The 25,233-nt window shown below is 39.3% G+C and overlaps 1 protein-coding gene and 1 long non-coding RNA gene across 9 annotated transcripts in view; both read left to right on the top strand.

Annotated features, from left to right (window-relative positions):
• LOC137002553 (NLR family CARD domain-containing protein 3-like) overlaps window positions 1-25,233 on the top strand; it is a 140,375-nt gene that overhangs the window by 75,062 nt on the left and 40,080 nt on the right. For 5 of the 8 annotated variants that reach the window (XM_067362280.1, XM_067362281.1, XM_067362289.1 and 2 more), the window contains exons 4-7: window positions 20,134-20,238; window positions 21,100-21,184; window positions 21,444-21,639; window positions 21,744-23,574. In XM_067362280.1, coding sequence (XP_067218381.1) covers window positions 20,134-20,238; window positions 21,100-21,184; window positions 21,444-21,639; window positions 21,744-23,574 — 2,217 coding nt within the window. Of the gene's footprint in view, window positions 1-17,266; window positions 17,327-17,853; window positions 18,014-19,565; window positions 19,663-20,133; window positions 20,239-20,759; window positions 20,892-21,099; window positions 21,185-21,443; window positions 21,640-21,743; window positions 23,575-25,233 lie in introns of those variants that run through there. The other 3 variants (XM_067362283.1, XM_067362284.1, XM_067362288.1) reach the window with 3 other exon arrangements.
• LOC137002570 (uncharacterized) lies at window positions 3,365-5,936 on the top strand. The gene is made up of 3 exons (XR_010891890.1): window positions 3,365-3,486; window positions 4,112-4,270; window positions 5,066-5,936. It is a non-coding gene; the product is annotated as an uncharacterized lncRNA (long non-coding RNA).

A 25,233-nucleotide genomic window follows, 5' to 3' on the forward strand; every position in this document is an offset into this window, starting at 1 on the left:
GGTAACAATGACATATATGCAAATATAACAGTATAAATCTTGGGTGTGTGACCCACAAACTTACTGTTATATTTGCATATGTTATTGTTACCTACATTTTTATTTTATTTGTTTATTTATTTTTTTTATTTTTTGCAGTGAGGGAGAACAAGCCTGCATCCCAGTGTGCATACTATCCATCCTAAATAGTGTTTTGATAATTACTTTACTGTTATTACATTGCATTTCTGCATTTATTTGATATGTTTTATTTTTAAATATCCAGAGGCAAGTATTGTACTTTGTTTACGCTCTTAACTAATTAAAAGGGCAAAAGTTACTTACCAGTTAACTGAGGTGTGGGAAACACTGGGACATGCCTTTATGTAATAATACGATATGATTTTGATTAAAATAAATAATCTACTTCGAGTGGTAGACATTTGAATTTGAAAATAAATAGTATCAAAGACTTTATATAGACCTAAAGGGACTTTGATAGTGTTCAAGCCATTGAACAAAAGCCTCTTCCACCATGTATTTTTCCTCTTCCTCTGTCGGTAAAGCAGAGTCTTGTGATGGGTTGTCAAGCCAGCCAATCAGAATTTAGCAGCCTCATCTCTGATTGGCTGGAATTGTGGCACATGTAACGCTCTGTTGTGTTGAGCGCGCGAGCCATCGGCGATTGAGAGCACTCAGTGTGGGTATGAGGAGAGCAAGCAAGTGAAACGTTGCACAGGTGAAAGAGAACTTCTGCGCACATCCAAATAAACTTCTTTTAAATGCAAAATTGACTTTCGTTCGCTCAAAATACTTTTTTATTTGCAAGACGAACATTTCTCCGCAAAACTCAGTTCATGCGCGTGCGAAATGCCCTTTTGCGCGCTCAAAATATGATCTTGCGCGCGCGGAATTGTGGCACAAATGTAATTCCATAGGAACAAGACTTTCAAAAGACTAAAACTGAGGAACAGCCACCGGACACAGGTTTTGTGGATGTTTACAGCACAATGATGCCACCCACCAGAGGATCGCAGGAATCACATAATCCGTAGCCGTTTGGGGTCAGTTCATTAAAAAGAAGGCCATCAGATTCCTTATGCCAGGTTTCTGTTAAGCATATAATGTCCAGGTTGTAGTCTGTAATTATATCTGCCAAAAACGAAGCCTTGTTATTTATAGAACGCACATGTATGAGCATCGATTTCAGCAGACACGAAGAAGCCGGTGAGTCTGACGATGTCTCATTTTGCTATTTAATATATTCATATCTGATTCACCACGTGATATAGTTCAGATGTGTGTGTGGAAATGATGCGTTGTGACTGCAGAACTTTTAGAGATGTTGAGGTCCTGTTATAAAACACATGCAGACAGTATTACTGTAATTTAACATGAATAGTTAGTATGTTCCTACATTGAAACCGTTAACAATTTATTTATTTTTTTATATAATTGATAATGACGCTCTGCTCTGGTCCAGGTTAAGTTATTCATGAAGTAGAAATATAATTAAACTTTGAAGCATTTTAAACTTTGTGGCTGTAAAATAGTTTCATATGCTGGAATCTGACAAATCTTTGCTGTGAAACAAGACAGAAGTGAGAACAGACTAAAAAACAGTGTAACAAATTGTCATGAATGGAGAATACAATAACACTGTCTTTAATCACAAATCTAACATGTAGGAGAGATAAAACACAACCACTTCAACATAAACGACAGAACAATGAACAGACAGAACTAAGAGTTTAAATACACAGACAGAGTAATCAAGGTAAAACTGAACAGCTGCAGGAACTAATTAACAACAAGAACACTAACTAGGGAACACACACAGACAGCAACACCATGATAATAAAACACAACAAAACTGATACACAAATAGATTATTCTGAAATGTTACATTTATACTGGACTAATGCTACTTTTCACCAGTGATGGGAATAAGGGTGTTACTAACGCCGTTACTTTTTTCAGTAACGAGTAATCATCAAACTAATTACAATGCCGTTACCGTTACTGACAAAAAAATGCCGCGTTAGCCTACTATAATTGAGCTAACTGAAGCGGTTTTCATCCGAGTAGGCTCTCTCTCAGCCATAAGACCTGCAAAGTTTTTTCTCTGGTGTGTGCTGCGGTTAGTCATACACAAATATAATTTTAAAATGAAAATAATAATGAACGATGCTCTGTGTGTGTGTCTGTGAGCATGCGAGCGGAGCGCGAGCTCAAACCAGAATACCCTTTGTGACATGCTGGATCGAAAATATGTGAAATAAGTTTTTCTAGTCGACTATTCATTTAAGCCATTAGTTGACTGGTCACAGTTATATTAATTTAATTTCTTAAATACTGGAATAAACCATAATAATGAGCGTTTATGTAATATAGACTATAGCACTCAAGCGCACATATAAAGCTTTATTAAGCGGCAAAAGTAATAATTATGAATGTGATGAAATACAGCAAGGAGACATTTTAATTGTTTATTAATAAAGTAATGTTTTCTGAATTAGTGTCAGCTGTGAAGATGAAGTTGACATTGCTGACTCTCATCATCTCCATGGACGCGCTTAGAGAGAAAATGCACATTTCATTCGGATTACATTTCATATTTAAACATAAATATGAAACTACATTTTCTTTAATGCTTACAAACACGTATTGTACAGTACAGAGAAATTTCATAAGCAAGAGCGGATCATCAGTCACGAGTCGGATCAAGAATAATTTATTCTTAGACATATTTAATATCGGGGGCATTCAAGTTATTTGACATATTTAATTTTTTTAAAGTAACGCAATAGTTAGTTTCCCTGGTAATTAGTTACTTTTATAATGATGTAACTCAGTTACTAACTCCGTTACTATTTGTGAGAAGTAACTAGTAACTATAACTAATTACTTTTTTAAAGTAACGTGCCCAACACTGCTTTTCACTAAATCTTCTTTTATTAAACAAAATGTGTATTTAGAGATTGTAAATTACACTCTAAAATGACTTAATAATCGATTCATGTACAGTATAAGATTTTCTTACATTAATAATGAAAATAGTCCATTTAAATGTTCATTTTTCTATTGTTTCTGTATTGATCCTATATATTAATCTACAGTGATAAATTCACTTATTTTTGGGAGTGAGGACGGATCCAGACTTGGATTGTAACTAGTATCCTCAAATGCTCCTGTCTTGGTTTGTTTGTTTATATCATTAATTTTCCATGTTTTTGCTGGTTTATTAGTGACTGTATGACATTTATTCATGATTCATTTAACCCACACATGAACTGAACATGGATTTGAGTCATTTTCTCTTTCTATCTTCAGTCTGTTTGACTGCAGTATTACAGAGAAACAGTGTGTCATCCTGACTTCAGCTCTGAAATCAAACCCGTCACACCTGAGAGAGCTGAACCTGAGCTGGAATGAACTAGGAGACTCTGGAGTGAAAAACCTCAGTGATCTACTGATGAACCCGCAATTCAAGCTGGAGAAACTACAGTTAGTATCATTATACTGTATTTACTGTTTAGTTTATTTTAAGTCAACAGGGCACAAGTCACATCATGTGTAGCGCTGCATCTCCATCTGAAGAAAGATTCAGAAATGGTTTTAGTTAAAGGATTAGTTCACCATTGACTTTCATTGATGAATGTTCAAATGAGCCAAAACTGTTCAAACTCCAACTGAAAAATTCAAATTTAAACAAATCGAAACCCATTAGACTCAATTAAACTAATTCAGACTCATTTAATCTATCTATCTATAGCTATGTTCACACTGCAGCTAAATTCAGTTGTCAATTCTCCTTTTAGTGTTTAATCCCGTTCTGTACACACACAGTTCAGTAAAATACAGGAGTGACAACCGCATTTACAGAAATTATTTGCAGTGTGTACAGAACCGAACTGAACAACTAGTTTAATTATGTTTTTTAAAAATTTTCATGTGTCTCTCTTCACATACAAGAATCAAAATGCTTAAAATCACTTTAACAGTTTAAACTAAAACACTTTTTACTCAATATCTCACAATGAGTCTGAGATCACATTATATTTGTGCAACATTTTCACCTTAATGATTTGTTTGTAAGATAATCTCTCTTCCTCTGTTTGTGTCTTTCTAGTCTACGGGACTGTGGCATTACAGATGTTTCTTCTTTAACTCAGTCTTTGACAAACTCAAAAGCACTGCAGTTTTTAAAACATCTTGATCTGAGTAAGAATATGATCAGAGACTCAAAGCAGCTCAGTGACGTGTTACGAGACTCAAACTGTGACCTGAGGTGAGGAAACATCACTGTGATATTAAAGAGATCTTCATTTCCCTCTAATATGTGAACAAACCTTTGAAATATTCATGATAGGAAATTATCATTAATCTTTATTGCAACAAAGGGTTTGTGTGAGAACAAAATGTGAAGTTATTAAAATGTTCAACACAAAGGAGGAAAGAGCACAAAAGCACACTGTCACAGCTTTATTCAACAACACCTGCTTTATTAACTGTGTCAGTAGTGAATCATTTCAGTCTGAAAATAGACTTGTTCAGATTGTAGGAAAACGCTGCACTCCTGCTAAAATCAGTGCGTTCAGCTTCAGCTCACAGCCGTCCAGCCTCACATGAGAAATGTCTCTGTCTCTAGTGTGTTTTTACTCTGACAGGCAACACGTCACACTACTTTACACTCACTTTACTTTCAGTTATTTACTAAGAGCCCTACAAACATGTCTAAACTAGAGGACAAACGGCTTTAACTAAAGGATTGTGTTTTAATTCAGAATATCATTTGTATTTGCTCCCTGTGGTTTATTCCATACGCCGTACACTCATTAGTTTCTTCTTTACAGTCACTCATTAGGAGTCACACAAACACACAAACATATCAACGTGATTCATGGTTTAATGTATTATATTTAAAACACAAATATCTCTGCAAGATCATGTAAAGTCAGTAATTAATCTGATTACAGGGATCTTTTTCTCAAAAAACTTCTTTTTTTTTTAATATAATATAGTAACTAATTTGCACTTTGTTTCACTGAACACTGATTGTTTTCTCTTCTGTTTCACCTTACAGTGTTTAATCCAAACGTCTCTGGTGGATTGTTTAAATCATGAATCTGTGAAATCATCATGAGAGGAGCAGAAATCATCAGGTGATCCACAGAAGAGTCTCACTACTGTGTCTATGAGGAGAAATAAATGTGTGATTAATGTGTAAATGTGTTTCATACAGATGGAAGAGACTCAGACTTTACAATGAAATAAAGCAGCATGTGTGTTAGAAACGTGATATTGAATGATTAATGTTGCTTTAGTATTCAGCCAAATGATGGTTTAGTTTTATTTAAAGGTGAACAGGAGGAAGAAGCTCAGATGAGTCTGTCAGCAGAAATCTTCAGGCTCTTCAGTATCAGACCTACAAATATAATAATGTTTGGATTGAACTCATCCATAATGATTAAAATGTCTCTAATCATAAACGTGATTGTCAAGTATGGCACATAAATATATCAAAAGATATAAAGTGAGCTAAGTTGTTCGTAGAGACCATTGGTGGCAGTAGTTATACGAAGGCGGTAAGGATCTCAGACTGAAGTCTTCTGTATGAAGCAGTTGTTGAAGGTGGGAGTTTTGAGGCGTCAGATGCTGATCTTTATGAAGATTCATCAGTGAGAAAACAGAAACAATAACTTAATGGAAGAAACTTCAGTTTACTGTTGTAAAACTGTTAAGGCTAAGCACTTTGAGTTTGAACTTCATATTCTTACTGATCATGCTCACTGGAGAAGCATTGTGGCTGTGGAATACCCATAATCCCTCGCTCTTTAATAATTTTGTGTTTGGTCAAAGCAAAGATCTGTAAATATCTGGTATGTTAAATTAACATCTTTGAGCTTTGTTATAAAGTTGTGATTTGTGATAAGTGTGTTGTTTTTAGTTTTTTTGTAAAATTGTTCATAATGTTGAACTATAATTTTATGAGATATAAAATAAAATAATGATGAACTGTTAATCAAACTGAGCTCAACAGACTTCAAGATCAAAGGAAACATTGTAAGTTCATTAAAAAAAAATTAAATGAAGCTGAACTCAATTGGAGTTATTTGTTGCTGACAAATCTGTACATTTATTTCTGAATTTGTATATTCCTATTTTTACTTGTAATTTATTTTTAATTTGGATTCTTTTTCTTTTCTTTAAATTTCTGTCCATATGTCTACACTGAAGATAAAACAACATAATGAATAAAAATTTAAAACTACTCACAGACAAAACAGAAATAGGCCCTTATGCAGCAGAATATGTCCATTTGTGTTTAAAAAAAGTAGATTTTGATAGATGGATAGGCTCTTATCACTCAGTAATTCAACTCAAGTGAAGCTCCACTTACAGCAATTCACCAATAAATGCTGGAATATTTCATCAATCTACAAGTACTGACGGGAGAAGCTTTTCGAAACTCTGAATCAATTAAACCAATTGACTCACAAAATGATTCACTGTTTCGAAGGGTTTGAAACACCTCATGTTAGCGACAACTGCTTGTCTAAAGGATACAACAAGTAAATACAACAAAAATGTCTCTGGTTACCAAACATAACTAGTCTGGGTAAACCCAGCCTGATCTGCCGGCGATTTGATTTCGCTCGGCAACTCAAGCCTGTTTCACACATAATCCGTATGCAGTGCGTATATGTGTTGCTGAAGCAGGAAGCGGCCATTGTGCTTTCACACAGCACACGTTTGCAGTGCGTAATGTTATATTTATTACGTTTATATATTGACAGTTGCTGGAGTAGTTTAGTACACGTAAACATGACACAACTATTTGAAAACTTACTGTCGACACCAACAGCCGACGAAACAGCCGACGTTTCCCATGCCTTTTCCTTCGCATTCAAATCTTTGTTCAATAAATTCTGCGGGTCATACAGAATTGTATGTTTTTCCACCTCATCGATGAGACGAGTGTCATCCATGTCACCTTGTTTTTGAATAGGTTGGTTTAGGTCCGCCTGTCACGTCATTGCCTGCTGGGATGCGAGTTTCCCTCCAACGATGGGGAAAAACATATCTGATCGCATTATGCAAGTAAACACATTTTTCATAAAATAAAATAATTGTTTTGAAATGATACAACTGAACTGTGAAATTGAAATGTTTCCTTTTGGCTTGAATATAGCTTATTGCTGGCATGGCGTTAAATCTTAAAAAAAAAAAAAAAAAAAAAAAATTCTTTATGTAATGTACTAAATGTACAAAGTAGTTTAAATGTGCATACTTTCCTTTTTTTTTTTTTTTTTTTTTACAATTTCAGGTCAATCCATCTTCATTTTGCCCACACATAGACTCGGTACGTAAACGATCGCTGCACTGCTGCAGACGCACCGCTCCTGGAACGCAATGACGGACCGTAACTGCGTGCAGTGTGAGAACTCTAATCCGTTAACATGGGTGCGTAAAAAAATACGCAACGCATACGCACTGCAGACGGATTATGTGTGAAACAGGCGTCAGTCTGGAAACCCGTGCAATAGGCTTGTTTGAGATGCACCTAGCCTCGCCTGAAGTTCAGCCGAGAGTAGGCGGCTGCAGTGAGGGGAGGAGTGAAAAAAGTGCAGGCAAGACGGACAATTCTCCTTTCTCGTAGTGCATCAGACACCTGCGAGATCAAAGGCGGATATCGCGGGATTCACACTTGTGCACTGTGTTGCTGATAAACTGGATGTAATTTACATTCTGTTGCTTTTATATGAAAATAAACATAATGAACGAGACACCCAAAGTACTTATTTATTTCCATTCAAAGAATGTGTGTATCAATAATTTTTATTTTAATTACAGACATGTTTTTGTCATGATTGACTACAGGAAGCAAATGCAAGTAACGTCGTTTATTCAACAACAAGCAGTAACAGAAACACAGTCAATGAAAATGGGCAGGCTTCAGGTGGCGCAGGGACTGAGATGGTCGGCTGGTGACGTGACGTGGTGACTGAAGAGTGGCGGTGAGATGATTCCAGGTTCCAGACAGTAGACAAGGCACGAAGACAGTAATCCACAGAATGACGACGAACAACTGGGACTCCGGTCAGGAACAGACAAGACAACCACGAACAGGACACCAAACAACGATCTGACAAAGGAGAGATGAACGAGGTGAGTATAAAAAGACTGAGGTGATGAGCAGCAGGTGGGGAGAGTGATGAGTGGCAGCTGGGTCCACTGATCACCCACGTGGCCTGGGCACACCCACAAACACACTCGCACACAAACACAAACACACCCACTGCGGTCATAACACAGAGCACGCGACAAGAAGGAAACAATGCATCTGCGAACCGTGACAGTACCCCTCCTCCTAGGAATGCCTCCTGGCATTCCCCGACTCCCTTACCTGTCGATTGTAATCCTCGATAAGGGTGTGATCCAGAATGTCCCTGGCAGGAACCCAACTCCTCTCCTCCGGACCGTAACCTTCCCAGTCCACCAAGTACTGAAATCCGCGTCCCCTCCGCCTAGAGTCCAGAATACGAGTTACCGAATAAGCTGGCTCCCCATCTACGAGACGCGGCGGTGGGGGAACCGGGGCTGGCGGGTTAATCTCAGAATGAAAAACAGGTTTAATTTTGGAGACATGGAAGACGGAATGAATCCTCCTGTACACTGGAGGAAGTTTAAGGCGGACTGCCACCGGACTAATGATCTTGGTGACAGTGAACGGGCCAATAAATTTAGGAGCAAGCTTCTTAGAAACGGATCGGAGAGGAATGTCCTTGGTAGAAAGCCACACTTTTTGACCGACGACGTAAACCGGAGGCCTTGACCGGTGGCGATCGGCCTTGGCCTTGGTGCGTTCCCTCACTTGGAGGAGAGTCTCTCGGGCTCTCGTCCAAGTTCGGTGGCACCTCTGGACAAAGGCGTGGGCAGAGGGGACTGCGACCTCGGATTCCAGACTAGGAAAAATAGGTGGCTGGTAACCTACACTGCATTCAAACGGAGATAGTCCCGTGGACGACACTGGTAAAGTATTGTGTGCGTACTCCACCATTGAGAGTTGCTGACTCCAAGAGGAAGGATTCTTGGAGACCATACATCGCAACGTTCGCTCCAAATCCTGATTGGCTCTCTCAGTCTGACCATTGCTCTGGGGGTGAAACCCAGATGACAGACTAACAGTCGCCCCCAGCAATCTACAGAATTCCTGCCAAAATTTGGAAACGAATTGGGGACCCCTATCAGAGACCACGTCTACCGGGAGGCCATGAATCCGAAAGACGTGATCAATGACCGTAACCGCTGTCTCCTTGGCTGAGGGTAATTTGGGCAAGGGAATAAAATGAGCCACCTTCGAGAACCGGTCCACTACGGTTAAAACAACCGTGTTCCCTAGGGAGGGTGGGAGGGCGGTCACAAAATCTAGCGAGATATGGGACCAGGGTCTCGAAGGGACTGACAGCGGTTGAAGTAACCCCTCTGGGGCACGATTGGAAGTCTTACCAACGGCGCAGACTGAGCAAGCCAAGACAAAATCGCGAACGTCACGAGCCATGAGAGGCCACCAGAATCGTTGCTTAACCAAAAACTTAGTTCGACTGACTCCTGGATGACATGCCACGTTGGAACAATGACCCCACTGAATGACCATGGACCGTAATCCCTCCGGCACAAATAATCGGTTTGGTGGGCACTCGGGCGGAGGCGTTACCCCTTCTAGAGCCGACTTGACTCTCGATTCGACCTCCCATGTGAGTGTGGAGATAACTAATCTCTCGGGAAAAATGCACTCGGGAGTAGACGGGCGTTCGGAACGGTCAAAAATACGAGACAAAGAGTCGGGTTTGATGTTTTTGGAACCCGGGCGGTACGAGAGAGTAAAATCAAAACGTCCGAAAAAAAGTGCCCACCGAGCCTGCCTGGAGTTCAATCTTTTGGCAGTTCTGATGTATTCTAGGTTCTTATGATCGGTCCAGACGATAAAGGGTACCCCAGAGCCCTCTAACCAGTGGCGCCATTCCTCCAACGCTAACTTGACTGCCAGCAACTCCCGATTACCAATGTCGTAGTTACTTTCGGCGGGAGATAAGCGATGTGAAAAAAACGCGCACGGATGCATCTTATCGTCTGCGGAAGAACGCTGGGACAACACTGCACCTACCCCACCTCTGATGCGTCGACCTCCACCACAAACTGCCGTGATGGATCAGGGGCAACGAGAATAGGGGCTGAAACAAAGCGAGCCTTCAGTTTGGCAAACGCAGCTTCCGCTGCGTCTGACCACCTGAACGTAGTTTTGGGGGAGGTCAAGGCGATCAGAGGTGAGGCTAGTTGGCTGAAGTTGCGAATGAAACGCCGGTAAAAATTGGCGAACCCCAGAAACCTCTGTAGGGCCTTACAGGAATCTGGATTTGGCCAATCTACCACAGCCTTAACCTTCTCAGGGTCCATGCGTACTCCCTCAGTCGACACGATGTATCCTAGGAAAGGAACAGACTGTGCATGAAAAACGCATTTCTCCGCCTTGACAAAAAGCCCATTCACTAGCAACCTCTGAAGCACTCGTCGAACGTGCTGTACGTGTTCCTGGAGAGATGAGGAAAAAATCAATATGTCGTCCAGGTAGACATATAAGAACTGATCGACCATATCTCTCAGCACGTCATTGACGAGTGCCTGGAAGACCGCTGGGGAGTTGGAAAGCCCGAACGGCATGACCAAATATTCAAAGTGCCCCCTAGGGGTGTTAAAGGCGGTCTTCCATTCATCACCCTCCTTGATGCGGACCAAATGATAAGCATTTCTTAAATCCAATTTCGTGAAGACGGATGCTCCCTGCAACCTCTCGAAGGCTGAAGACATTAACGGCAAAGGATAGGTATTCTTTACCGTAATGTTGTTCAACCCCCGGTAATCAATACAAGGTCGCAGGGAACCATCCTTCTTCCCCACAAAAAAGAACCCCGCCCCCGCTGGAGAAGAGGAATGGCGAATGAACCCGGCTGCTAGTGAATCAGAAATATATTTCTCCATAGCCTCTCTTTCGGGAACCGAAAGTGAATATAACTTGCCCTTAGGCGGAGACTTCCCTGGTACTAGATCTATGGCACAGTCGTAGGGACGATGCGGAGGAAGAGAAGCAGCCCTGGACTTACTGAACACCTCCTTCAGGTCCTGGTACTCAACGGGCACGGTAGACAGATCCACTGCTTCCTCCTGTAAGACAGAACCAGAAACAGACGAACAAGCAGAGACAAGACAAGACTTATGACACTCCTCACTCCAGGCCACAATGCAGTTCTGGACCCAGTCTACCCGGGGGTTGTGTCTGGTGAACCAAGGATGACCAAGGACGACGGGGGTGTGAGGGGAGTCAAAAATAAAAAATTTAATCTGTTCAGAATGGTTGCCAGCGGTGATCAGGGTGATATCTTCAGTGATGTGAGAAATGGTGGGAAGACTCTGTCCATTGAGTGCGTGAACAGCGATTCTGTCGGTGAGTGGTCTGAAAGGAATGTGGAACTTGGTGGCGAAAGATTGGTCCATGAAGTTACCTTCTGCCCCGGAATCCAGAAGTGCGTTGCAGTTGTGAAGGTGATGTGACCATCCCAATCTCACCGGGAGGAGGGTGGATGTGGTTGAGGACTTTCCAGCGGAGATCCCACCCGACAGTAGCCTCAAACTTACTGCCGGGCTTGCCCTTTTAACGGGCAGTTGTAAGCGAAATGTCCCGCCTTGCCACAATATAAACAAAGTCCTTGGGACCTCCGCCTCTCCCGCTCCTCCCGGGAAAGCCGAGCTCGACCTACCTGCATGGGCTCATGATCTTGAATAGGACTGACCGTGTCCCCGCCGCTGGACCTCCGGATTTCCTCACTCCTGTGGACTGGACTTCTCCGCTCGGCCCTGGTCAGCCGAGCATCCACCCGGAGCGCCAGGTCGACGAGACCATTAAACGTGGTGGGAAGGTCCAGCGCGTAGATCTCCCTTTGAACACGGTCAGCCAACCCATGCAGGAACATGTCCCACTGCGCCTCCTCGTTCCAGTGACACTCTGCCGCCAATGTACGAAATTCGATGGAATAATCAGACACCGACTTCTCTCCTTGGCGTAGTTCCGCCAACTGTCTGGCAGCTTCTCTCCCCGCGACTGAGCGGTCGAACACTCTCTTCATTTCTGCGGAGAGTGACTGGAACGAGGTACAGCAGGGGTCTTGGTTCTCCCACACCGCCGTTCCCCAGAGCGACGCCTTCCCCGTCAGAAGCGTCAGTACGAAAGCCACTCTGCTTTGTTCGGTGCTGAAAGTGCGGGGCTGCAGAGCAAAGTGCATGGTACAATGTGTCAGAAAAGCTCTACAAAATCCTGGTTCACCTGAATAAGCTTCGGGTACTGGAAGACAAGGCTCCGAAGCGGCGACGCTCGCTGGTGTGGGTGGGGAAACGGCGGGTGTGGGCGGCGCAGCGGGAACACGATGCAGCTGGACTTGCTGGGTGAGCTCGGATACCTGCGCTACGAGAGCCTGCACGGCTCTTCCCGTCTCGTTGAGATTTCTCTCCTGTGACTCCATTCGACGAATGCTGCTGTTGACGAAATCCTCCAGTGAAGACTGCTGAGTGCTTGCTGCTTCCGCTCCTTGGTCAGATCGTTCTGTCATGATTGACTACAGGAAGCAAATGCAAGTAACGTCGTTTATTCAACAACAAGCAGTAACAGAAACACAGTCCATGAAAATGGGCAGGCTTCAGGTGGCGCAGGGACTGAGATGGTCGGCTGGTGACGTGACGTGGTGACTGAAGAGTGGCGGTGAGATGATTCCAGGTTCCAGACAGTAGACAAGGCACGAAGACAGTAATCCACAGAATGACGACGAACAACTGGGACTCCGGTCAGGAACAGACAAGACAACCACGAACAGGACACCAAACAACGATCTGACAAAGGAGAGATGAACGAGGTGAGTATAAAAAGACTGAGGTGATGAGCAGCAGGTGGGGAGAGTGATGAGTGGCAGCTGGGTCCACTGATCACCCACGTGGCCTGGGCACACCCACAAACACACTCGCACACAAACACAAACACACCCACTGCTGTCATAACACAGAGCACGCGACAAGAAGGAAACAATGCATCTGCGAACCGTGACAGTTTTTATATATTTTTATAAATATGATAAAAATCATATAACCCATAGAAAGATCACACAGTACTTTTGGAATATTCACACATAATTTATACGCATAAAATCATGGCATTAGAGTTTTAAAATCAAACATTTTAAATCAGATCAATACATCACGGTTGTTTAAACCAATAATCTTTAAGCTGTGTCGTCAGCAAGTCGTTTCCCATCATGCTTTTGGTCAGCGCAGTCGGTGGAGAGCAACTGCGCTCGACTGCAGAATCCGATGAGGACGCCTCACGCTCGCGAGAGGTTTTTGACACACGTCAGCATGACATCAGAGCAAGGTGGACCACCCTCGGACACATTTCTAACCGGCATGCATCTCGCGGTGATCACCGGTGATCGGTTCTGCGCAAAATTTGTTCATCTCAAACAAGCCTATTTACACTGAACCAGAACAGTATCAGAGTCGCCTTTTAACCTCTCGACGATGCTGAATGACTTCTTTAGTTAGCAAACAAATTGCTCGAAATACAGATCACTTTCATGTTTTTTTGTACAACCTGCAAAAATCACTTGATCCTGATTGAGACACGGTAAACCTGTCTGGAGTTTTCGCATCGCTCTGCAAAGTACGTCACCCGGATCATTGATCTGATTGGTTGAAGGACTATCCAATTGCGTGACTAATGCTCATTGATCACACCTCTTGTGCAGTAGGAAATACATAGCAAACTCCCCAGACCAATGTTCAATTTTAAATTGAGCTTGGTCTGGTGATAGCCAGACTAAAACATAACCTCAGTTCCCTGAAAGAAGGGAATGAGACACTGAATCAGAGCTGATGCTACGGGGTTTCCCGCCTTCCTCGAATCTACCATAGACAGGAATCTACTGAAGCCTTATGAAAACTCATGGCCCAGAATTCACCCGCCAATGGTGTTCAAGCACACAAAATAAAGGCGGGTCCCCCCACTGGACACCATTGCCTCAGAATCTTTGGACTGAAGCAGAGCGCAGCTGACTCTGAGCTACAAAGCACAGCAGCTTTTCACATGTCTCGTTCCCTCCTTTTAGGGAACCGAGGTCATGTTATGTAACCAGAGACATTCCCTTTTGAGTTCGGTTCACTCAACATCGCACCACAGTGTGAGCGCCGGCACCATCACAGTGTGCTGGAGTCGAATAATGCAAGCGACAGCAACACAGGTGTTACACCAAATTTTGTGATCATCGTATTCTGTGACCGTAGAGGGCGCTGTTGTCACTTGATCTCCATTACTGTACACAAACAGTGTAAATCCATAAGCAGATAAAGGTGAAATCTGTGTTGCACTTTTGATTAGAAGTGCTATTCACATCATAAATGCTTATTTGCTTGTCATATTATAGATTAAACACAATGTGGTTCTTTACAGAGTAGCCTTTAGTGTGTTTCAAACACTACAATCAACCCTTTAATGATGTTTAAATCATTGAAGATGTTCAAATTAGTGACTATAGGTCACAGTGCATTAAAATGTTATCGTGAGGACAGTCAGTCTGTTTTTGTCTGTTTGTTTTTTATTAAAATAATTAATTACATTAAGGCACAGGATAACAGTATTTTAGTAATGACAATAATTTCACACAGAATGGCTGTAACAAGGCTGTTTTAAGGTCACCTTACATCGCCTCCCCATTGTAGAGGATGTAAGTAGGAATGTAAAGGTTGTCTGCAACTTCGAGCATCATCAGCTTCAGAAATCTGAAACAATAAACTACGTTTATATGCAGCTTAAAGAAAATATTGATGAAACGTAAATGGTCTCCAATGTCATTATCATCAGGTGAATGTATAATGGACAGGACATGACATGCAGTACAGGTACAAACACTGCTCTTATCTATACTCATTGAATAAAATTACAAGAGACCGCTTGAATTTATCCAAAGACAATACATTTTCATAATTGTCTATTTATATAACATCTCTCATTAGTCAAAACATTGTTATGCTTTCTATAAAGTTTATCATTCTGGTGTAATTATATATTTATTATCTCAAAAGGGTAAATATTAATCATCATATTTGAATCAGTTAATCAAATTAACTTTATGTAGCTTAATTAATGTTCAGCCAGCAAATGCTCAGTGTTGATCGTCTATCAACTTTTCAATAATGATATTTTCCGTGGCCACAGAAAAATATTGTTTTCTTAGCATATAGCTGTGATCGTAATCGTTATCAGGGACATTTATAAGCAGATCAGAATCAACTTTCAAGAGTGTGCACACAACCAATGATGATGAAATTAACAACACAGCTGAGTTATATTCATGGATAATGGTAATTAAATTGTTTAGCTCATATAATGTATTGGTGATGTCAGCATTAATTACTGTATGTTCGTTGTTTTCAGGAGATGCTGCAGTTGGTGATGAAGTGATCAGACACTTTTATTCTACAGTTCTTGAAAAACTGAAGTACGGTTTCAGTTTGGACTACAGTATGCAGTTTAATAGTTGAACTGTGACATTTACATTTTGAATAATTGTTTTGATGGGATTTAATGCTGATCTGGAATTAAATTAACAGAAAACACAGGAGGGAGAGACAGACAACTCTGTGCCCTCATCGTCACAATTCCTTATGGAAAGCGATCTCTTCCTACGGCGGGAGAATCTAGGCTGTTCCTTTCTGCACGTGTTCATGTCTTGAGCTCAGCAGAGCTTGTGTTCATGATCTCAAGGTACAGCCACTCTGTGATTGGACGACTGCCCAGATGTTGACATACGAGAGACCATCTCCACTGAATGAGGACCAGCAGAGTAAAGTCCTGGATCTTTGTTTGTTTTGGGATCTTCCTGGTCCAATAGAAGAAAACAGAAGGTGGCTTTATGAACGTCTGCTGTCACATGTGGTTATTAAAATTTGTAGTTAGTGTTTGTGACAATGAAAAGTGCCCTTATTTCTATACATTTCAATTATATTTTGCAACTAATTTTACTTGAATAATTGTTAATTTTTCATCATTCTAATGACACTTTATATAAGAATAGTTTTTACTCGTTTACTGTTTAGATTGTGTTTATTCAGAGTTCATGATCTTTCACACAGAGATATATAATGTGTGTTATGGGGTATATCTTTTTATTTATGACTCACTGTTTTTATTTTATTTTTTATGACTTTCACTGATTTTACTGTAAACTTCTTTGAGGCAGCAGGTCATAACTGATGTTGTGCTAAACTTTGTCCTTCTGTGATTTTGTTTATTAGATTTCTTCCTTCATTTTGTGAATTTTCAGTCTGCAAATGTTCTATTATTTTGTTCTTTGTATAAGAATATAAAATTCTCATACGAATGATAACAGCAGGAACATGCTCTGATGTGGATTTTTATTTTTTGGAACCAAAACTTTATGGACTTTATGGTTCTTTCTGCATGCTGAACATCACATAAATAATCATCAACACATAAGAAATCAAATATTGTATGATTAGTTCTATTGATTCAGGATATAATGTGATGCAGTTGAGTTCATCACACCACGTGAAGTGTGTTTATGACCATCAGCTGGGTAAAGTCACGACAGGATCAAAAACCAGTTAGACGAGGAACTTTAGATGCTGCTTTTGGACTAAAACTTAAAAGCGTATTAGTGGACTTTGAACAGGAAAAGAATAAACCTGTTATGTTTAAGATAGATGAGACGATTCTGGATATATTTAATAAATTATGTAAAGGGCATAGAGGCAATGCAATTTTTAATTTTCCTTTAAAAAAAAAAGGAAAAAATTCTTCATAATGCAGGTTTATGCAGTTAGTGTCAGGGAGCAGAAAGGATTCAATGTGTAACAAATACAAACTCAGAATGTCAGTCATTTACAATATCCAGCATCTTAGATAATATTACAGGAACAGGGAAATAACAAATGCACTATTGAAATGTCCATTTAAGTGATTGTAAACATGATATTTATATGTGTGGTGGAATATCCTCGCTCCAGTACAGTAGGCGGCGGTGTGCAACTGTTCAGCTGGTTCAAAACCCTCCTGTAAAATAAGCGATGAAGAAGAAAACGAAAGTAACGTCACATGACTGTGAACATCATAGACATCATATAGGTAGACGCCCTATCGAACGCTACTGCCTATTGGCACGGACGAGCCGTGGAGCCGCCATCTTGGACCGGTCGCCAGCTCCACTCAGTGTAACTTGTTTGACAGGTGCAATGAGCTGTCAGCGCATTTAATTAATTATATCTCTCTGAATACCTAACTGATTTTGACGCGGGTTTTTTTGCTGCAAAGGTCATTCATGTAGCTATGATACAGGACACATTGTTCAGTGTATTTTAATATTCATAGTAGGCTTAACAGTTATATAATATTCTGATATAAGATATAAAGTGACCAGATGTCCAAAATCAAAATATGTGATGTAGGATATAAGGTAATTTATAAATCACACACTATAAATATGATAAAGAAGCAGAAACAGATAGTTGCAGTAAAACAAGATATCTCAGTAATACTAGCAGAAGTGGGAGGGGTAACTCGATTTGCGCTTTGCCGTCATGTGTGAATACATTGCTGCAAAACCATTTAATAGGCTATGTTAAAATCACAAACACTTTAAATTAAAACTTACAATAGACAAAAAAAAAAAAAAAACTTTATTTTTTCCACCTCTATGATGAGACGAGTGCTGTAATGTCGCCTTGTTTATCTAAAATCTTGTTTATCTAATTCAGCGCGTGCAGAACTCACCGCACTGCTGCAGATGCGCCGCCACTGTAACCACATCCGTGTGCAGTTTAAAGCTTGGAACAGTTTAAAGCTTCGCATGGAAACAATAGATGAGAACTGCAGATGGAGAATGTGTGAAAAGGACGTTAGTGGACAAGATTTCAAGTAAGTAAGGGGAGGTTTTGGGAAAATTGAATGTCACGGATGTTAAAACAAAGTTTTTTGAGAAAGGGTTATTGAAAACGAACATAAGATTTTCATTTCTGGTTTAGGCTGTTTTTTTTATGCAAAATCGAAATAATTTTTGAACGAGGCAGAGTAGACAGGTAGATCACACACATACACACACACACACACACACACACACACACACACATACACACACACACACACACACACACACACACACACACATACACACACACACACACACACACACACAAGCATCATATTTTGGATACAGACAAGCCAAGAACCTTTATGAATTTGTTTACTTGATTAGTAAAAGAAGATTTAACATTGATTATTTCAGTAGCATAAAAAAAAAAAAACTTTTTTTTTTTTTTTTTTTACCAAACTGGGAATATAGCCATTACATTAAAAGATTAGTTCACTTTCAAATTAAAATTTCCTGATAATTTACTCACCCCCATGTCATCCAAGATGTTCATGTCCTTCTCTCTTTAGTCGAAAAGAAATTAAGGTTTTTGATGAAAACATTCCAGGATTATTCTCCATATAGTGGACTTCAATGGCCTCCAAACGGTTGAATGTCAAAATTACAGTTTCATTGCAGCTTCAAAACGTTCTACACAATCCCAGATGAGGAATAAGGGTCTTATCTAGAGAAACCATTGCTTATTTTTTATCTCATTTTCTCGCCTGGGATCACTTAAAACTTTAACCTTCAACCGTTTGGGCTCCAGGGAAGTCCACTATATGGAGAAAAATCCTGAAATGTTTTCATCAAGCACCTTAATTTCTTTTCGACTGAAGAAAGAAACACATGAACATCTCGGATAACATGGGGATGAGTAAATTATCAGGAAAGTTTAATTTGAAAGTGAACTAATACTTTAAGAAAGCAATGAAAGAACTCAAAGCAGTCCATGACTTCAGTCTAATGTGAGTTATGCACTTTTGCAAAAACCTCCCGATAAAACCACATAAATTGTCCATAGCTACTGCAAAATGAATCTCTTATTTGTATCTTTTCTGCATTTTGTTGTTTATAATGATAAAAGAGAATTTGAGTGAATTCAGATTCAGATACTTTCTTTGACCCCACAGTCGAAATTCGCACCCTGAGTATGACCATTATAATGCAGCATACTTTTACTCAGTCAATTATTTTAGGATCATCTGAAACTGAAAGTGATGAAATAAACCATCATTGTGAACTTGAAGCAATAATAAAATGACAAACGATTAAACAATTAATAAATATTGGGTAAATATGATTATGAAATGATTTTAAACTGCAACAGAGAATATAACAAATTGGGTAAATTTCTGTTCTCCAGTGAATTCCTATTTAGAGTCATGAGTCAGTTAAACTCATTAAACAATCTGAAATTATTAAGATCATTCAGTTATTTTACATGACAATATATTTGTAACTCACTTTATTTTATTCATTGTTTTTGCTGTTGTGTCTAACTCATCATTCTTCATTATTTTCATGTTCTTCATCTCTGTAAAATCTTGTCATTTCCAGGTCCTGCTGAACGATTGATTGTTTTCTCAAACCAGTGCTGATCAGAGGAGCGAGGAAAGGACTCTCTCTCTAAGATGAGTCTCTCAGAGAAACACAGGTAACACTGTGTCTGTTTTCACAATCATTTTAAACTCTGCTGGAGTTTGTTTTTCCCTGTGAATAACAACACTTTAAGCATTGTTTCATATTTCTTCAATTTTGAACTTCTTAAATTAACTCTGACATTGACAGACATCAGGAAACAACTATACACTTAATGTAATCGAAGTAGGCTAACAAAACTGTGTCACACAGACATTTCTGCTCTCCATTTCTGTTCATTAAAAAACTTGACATGTTCTCTTAAAATGTTCAAATATTTTCAACATGTTTAATCTCACCCATGTACATTAAAGAAATCATTAAACTAATGTGAGCCAGTAAAATAAAATGATCATTAACTATAAAACTGTAAATTGTGTGAGTGTGTGCATTTCTGTGTAGGATTAGATAAAGACACCGATGTGTTTCAGACACAGTTGAACCTCCTTTACTAAAGTGTTTTTCTCTCTGTTGTTTGTGTCATTAGTGTAAGATCAGGATCACATGTGTCCAGCTCTGTGTCTCTGAAGAGTGATCGGTCAAAAGGTGTAGGACCAGTCTTCAGTGGGGAAAAACCATCATCTAATAAAAGGTATTTTGTGTGTTTATATTATAGAATTGCATTATTTGTCCACAGTGGTGTATGTGATTGAACTTGTTCAGATCACATTTATTTGTATATTGCTTTTCACAATACATATCATTTCAAAGCAGCTTCACAGGGAGTGCATGTCAGCATTACAATTTAGAGTGATCCGTTATCAGAGTCGTCTGTGTCCAAATAAAGTAATTTCAGAAATGTACATATATAATCACACAGTTAGCTAACAATGTAACAATGTATTCTATTTAATTTACAGTCACTGTTAGCAAAATAATTTAAGGTAGAAACAATGAGCTAATGTAAGTAATGAATACATGTTAACAATAATTAGGATATATAGAAATTTTTGGAATGTGCATGTTGATCCAGAGTTTGCTTCATTTGAAGTCCTCGCAAGGGTTGGCGCCATCTCTTCACAGGTGTTGCTCATCTGAAGTCTTCATAAGTCACAATAAAACTCAATTACTGGGAACCTTATAGAACTCATTCCAGTAACACAATTACACAGTGTTTTTTCAGTTACTTTGTGTCATTAGTGTAAGATCAGGATCACATGTGTCCAGCTCTGTGTCTCTGAAGAGAGACCGATCAAAACAAGAAGGACCAAACTTGAGTGGGAAAAAACCATCATCTAATAAAAGGTATTTTGTGTTTCTAATGTTTGGTCACACATTGACTGTGTAAAAAAAAAAAAAAAAGTTATATCAGTGAATACCAATCATGAAACATTTTTATGGTTTCAAGTTATCAAGTTTTCATGGCTAATCTTTTTTTTTTTTTTTTTCAGCTTTCTGTTATATTTTACCTGCAAAATCAATATTTTATTTTATTGTATTTATTTGATAACAGGCTTCGATATCAGACATTAGACTCAGACGTTCAGACTCACGGGAACCACAAGAATTTCAAAGACAATCTCCTGTGGATCTTCCAGGTAGGAAAAAATGTTTAATAGTTATACCAAACAAACATTATTTGTTATTGAACAAAGAAATTAAATTTAATTACTCTTGATCACTTAATTTTCTTTTTAAGCACTTTTTTTCTATTTGTGAAAAATAACAGCTGGTTAGCATGTTAGTCTTTTAACTGGATTTTTTTTTTTTTTATTAATTATTATTATTTATTAATTAATTGTGTTGACCAAATGTAGATGTACATGGCTATTGTCATTTTTCTTACTTTTTTTGTAGGATCTTGAGAGCAAAATAATCACATTTCTGAAGAAAGAGCTGGAAAAATTTAAGAAAATATTACAAAATGAGAACACAAAAAACTTAGTAAATGACTTTAATGAGAATAGATGCAGTATCAAAGAAGCAGTTCTTGATCTCACACTACATTACCTGAGAGAGATGAAGCAAGATGAAGCTGCTGATGCTCTAGAAGGTCAGAGACTCATGACCATCTGTCAGATTGACACTTATTGATGTAGACTATCTATAAAACTATAAATTAAGATTAAAACTATCTATTTTTGGTCCTGTGTCTAGTTGATCTGGTCTTCATTCATCAGTTAAAATGTGGCCTAAAGAAGAAGTATCAATGTGTGTTTGAAGGAATTGCGAAGCATGGTGACTCCACACTTCTGAATAACATCTACACAGATCTCTATATCACTCAGGGCGACAGTGAACAGGTCAATTCTGAACATGAGGTCAGACAGATTGAAGTTGCTTCCAGGCATCATGAAGCTCAAGAGATTCAGGTTAAATGCACAAATTTGTTCGAGGCTCCTGAACAAGACGAGGAGATCCGAACTGTACTGACAAAAGGAGTCGCTGGCATCGGAAAATCAGTCTCTGTGCAAAAGTTTGTTCTGGACTGGGCTGAAGGAAAAGAAAATCAAGATATCAGCTTCATATTTCCTCTTCCATTCAGAGAGATGAACTTAAAGGAGAAAGAAAGACTAAGTTTGATGGACCTTATAACTCATTTTTTCCCAGAGACAAAAGGACTGAACCTTACAAGAAGGAATCCATTCAAAGTCCTGTTCATCCTTGATGGATTGGATGAATGTCGCCTTCCTCTGAAGTTTGATTGTAATGAGATGTGGAGTGATGTATCGTCACCTGCCTCTGTGGATGTTCTCCTAACGAACCTCATGAAGGGAAATCTGCTTCCTTCTGCTCTCATCTGGATCACCACCAGACCAGCAGCTGCCAGTAAGATTCCTCCTGACTGTATCGACCGGCTGACAGAGATACGAGGATTCAGTGACGCACAAAAGGAAGAGTACTTCAAAAAAAGATTCACAGATCAAAATCAGGCCAACACAATCATTGATCATGTTAAAAAATCAAAGAGTCTCTTTATCATGTGCCACATCCCAGTCTTCTGCTGGATTTCAGCCACTGTTCTCCAGAACATTCTGGAGGAGAAAAGAAATAATGATGTGAAAAACAATCAGGCTGATGAGATCTCTAAAACACAACAGGAAACAAACACTGAAGACACTCCCAAGACTCTGACACAAATGTACACACACTTTCTCCGCTTTCAGATCCAGCAGAGCCGCCGAAAATATGATGGAGAATACGCAGCAGATGTTTACTGGGATAAAGATGCCTTCCTTTCACTGGGGAAACTGGCATTTCATCAGCTGGAGAGAAACAATGTGATCTTCTATGACACAGACCTGAAAGCCTGTGGTATTGAGGTCTATAAGGCATCAGTGTACTCAGGCATGTGTACCCAGATCTTTAAGGAGGAAACAGGGATCATTCTTGGTACCATGTACTGCTTTGTTCACTTGAGCATTCAAGAGTTTTTTGCAGCCCTTTATGCATATCTGTTTCTAGACATCAACAAGAAAAGTGTGTTTGTTCATGAGTCTACAGAAGAGGAAAACAAAAATGAAACCATGATTGATTTTCTCAAGACTGCAGTGGATAAGGCGCTTGATAGTGACAATGGACACCTGGACCTTTTCCTTCGCTTCCTCCTCGGTCTGTCAGTCCAGTCCAATCAACGACTCTTACGGGGTCTGTTGACACAGCAAGACGGCAATGACCAGAGCAACAAGGAAATAGTTCAGTACATCAAGCAGAAATTAGAAGATAATCTGTCTGCAGAGAGATCCATCAATCTGTTCTACTGTCTGAATGAACTGAACGACCAAAGTCTGGTGAAGGAGATTCAGACCCACCTTAGCAAAGGAAGTCTCTCATCTGGTGACCTTTCACCTGCCCAGTGGTCTGCTTTGGTCTTTGTGCTGTTGACATCAGAGGAAGAGCTGGAGGAGTTTGAGCTTCAGAAATTCAAGAAATCAGACGAGTGTCTCATTAGATTATCGGCAGTCATCAAAACCTCCAGAAGAGCTCTGTAAGTCATTTAATATGTTTTGTCATGTTTTGCTCTCATCTGAAAAATGCATTTATCTACATTATTCTATAGTGAATCCCCATCATGAAAATGAACATAAAGGCCCCGATATATTCAAGAGAATTTCTTTTTCGATCTTTGTTTAGGGGTAAAACGTAGCTTGAAATACTTGAGCAGCGATATACTGTAATTGAACATCTGACGCCGCCCACACTGCTGAGAATGATGGTTAAATGAATATGTAAAAATGTTGGGAGCTTTCCTCTCAGTAACAAAATAAACACAATAAAATTGAGAAACTAGCAAGGATTTGTGGATATGTTTGTTTACACAAGCTCTGTAATCGGCACTCCAGCAAAGTCACGTCCCGTTTATATTATAATACTTTATATATTCGTTTCGGCCTGATTTTGTTCGAAATGACGTCACATCAGTTTGTTCTTCGATTTCGTTTGAAGTATATTGGGGACTTTACCCGGTAAAGCCTGACATATGAAATAATAGTCTGATGAAATCTATTTTTTTTAATGGAGACAGTTTATCAAAATCTTTAGACAAAATTTAAAAGAACATTTAAAAATGTTTGCATATTTGTTTTGTATCATATGATACAACAGACTTTTATGACTCAAATTATATATTGTCTCACATTCCTACTTAAAGAAGGAAAAAAAGATCATTTTTATTCAGATGCATAAAAAAATCATAATTTGGTACAGATGTTATAAAACGATATTTTTATATAACAGGCTAAATAAAGTACAAATATATTATTATAAGTTGGTACTCTGTATCTCCCAATAATTTTATATATTTTATATTTTAAATGCTTAGTTTTATGGATAGTTCTGTAGTTTAATTATGTTTGTACTGCAATACGTAGATGATTGAGAGTTTTACAAATAATCATTTATCAAAAGTCTGTTGTATCATATTTGATGTAAACATTTTAAGTTTTCAACAAATTCGTTTTTTTATCAAGTTTAAATTAAAATATTTACTTGTAATTTAGTAAATTGTTACATGTGCACTCTGTTCGGACTTGTTTTTGGACTTGTGTTGTACTATTTCCCACCACTAGTCTGTTCCCATAGTTACTGATCACCTCATTATCACCACCATCTGTGTTCCATCACCCACCTTGTTATCCTATGTATATAAGCCCTGTGTTTTCAGTCATGTGTTGTCCGGTATTGTTCATGTGTAGTGTGGTTGTCTCCTCATTTTACCTGTCTATGAATTACCTTCTTTGTGGATTTATTAAAGAGAGTTCTACTTCTATCCTCCTCGTCATGCGTGTTAATGCTCACAACTAGCTATTGTAACAGAATACCGGACCAAAACAGTTATACAGATTGCGGCATGTTTTGTTGTTTTCCGTGTCAGTGTTTTTTCGTGTTTCACTGTTCTTTTTCGTCACCATGTACACACCTGCATTTCTGTTAATCTGCCCTGAGCAGATGGACCACTCCCTCGAGGCACATTTGGACGATTTTTTGTTTTTGGTACCATCAACACACTTCCCGGATAGCAGCCTTTGCAACTTCCTGTATGCCAGCCTCAACACCGCTACCAAAGCGCAGCTGTCCGGGGAAGGGCCTTGAGGGAGCTTCCCTGATTACGTGGAGTGGGTTCTGGCATTATGTGGATCTTCGATGA

The sequence above is a fragment of the Chanodichthys erythropterus genome, chromosome 16 (assembly GCF_024489055.1).
Source record: "Chanodichthys erythropterus isolate Z2021 chromosome 16, ASM2448905v1, whole genome shotgun sequence".
Classification (NCBI taxonomy): domain Eukaryota; kingdom Metazoa; phylum Chordata; class Actinopteri; order Cypriniformes; family Xenocyprididae; genus Chanodichthys; species Chanodichthys erythropterus.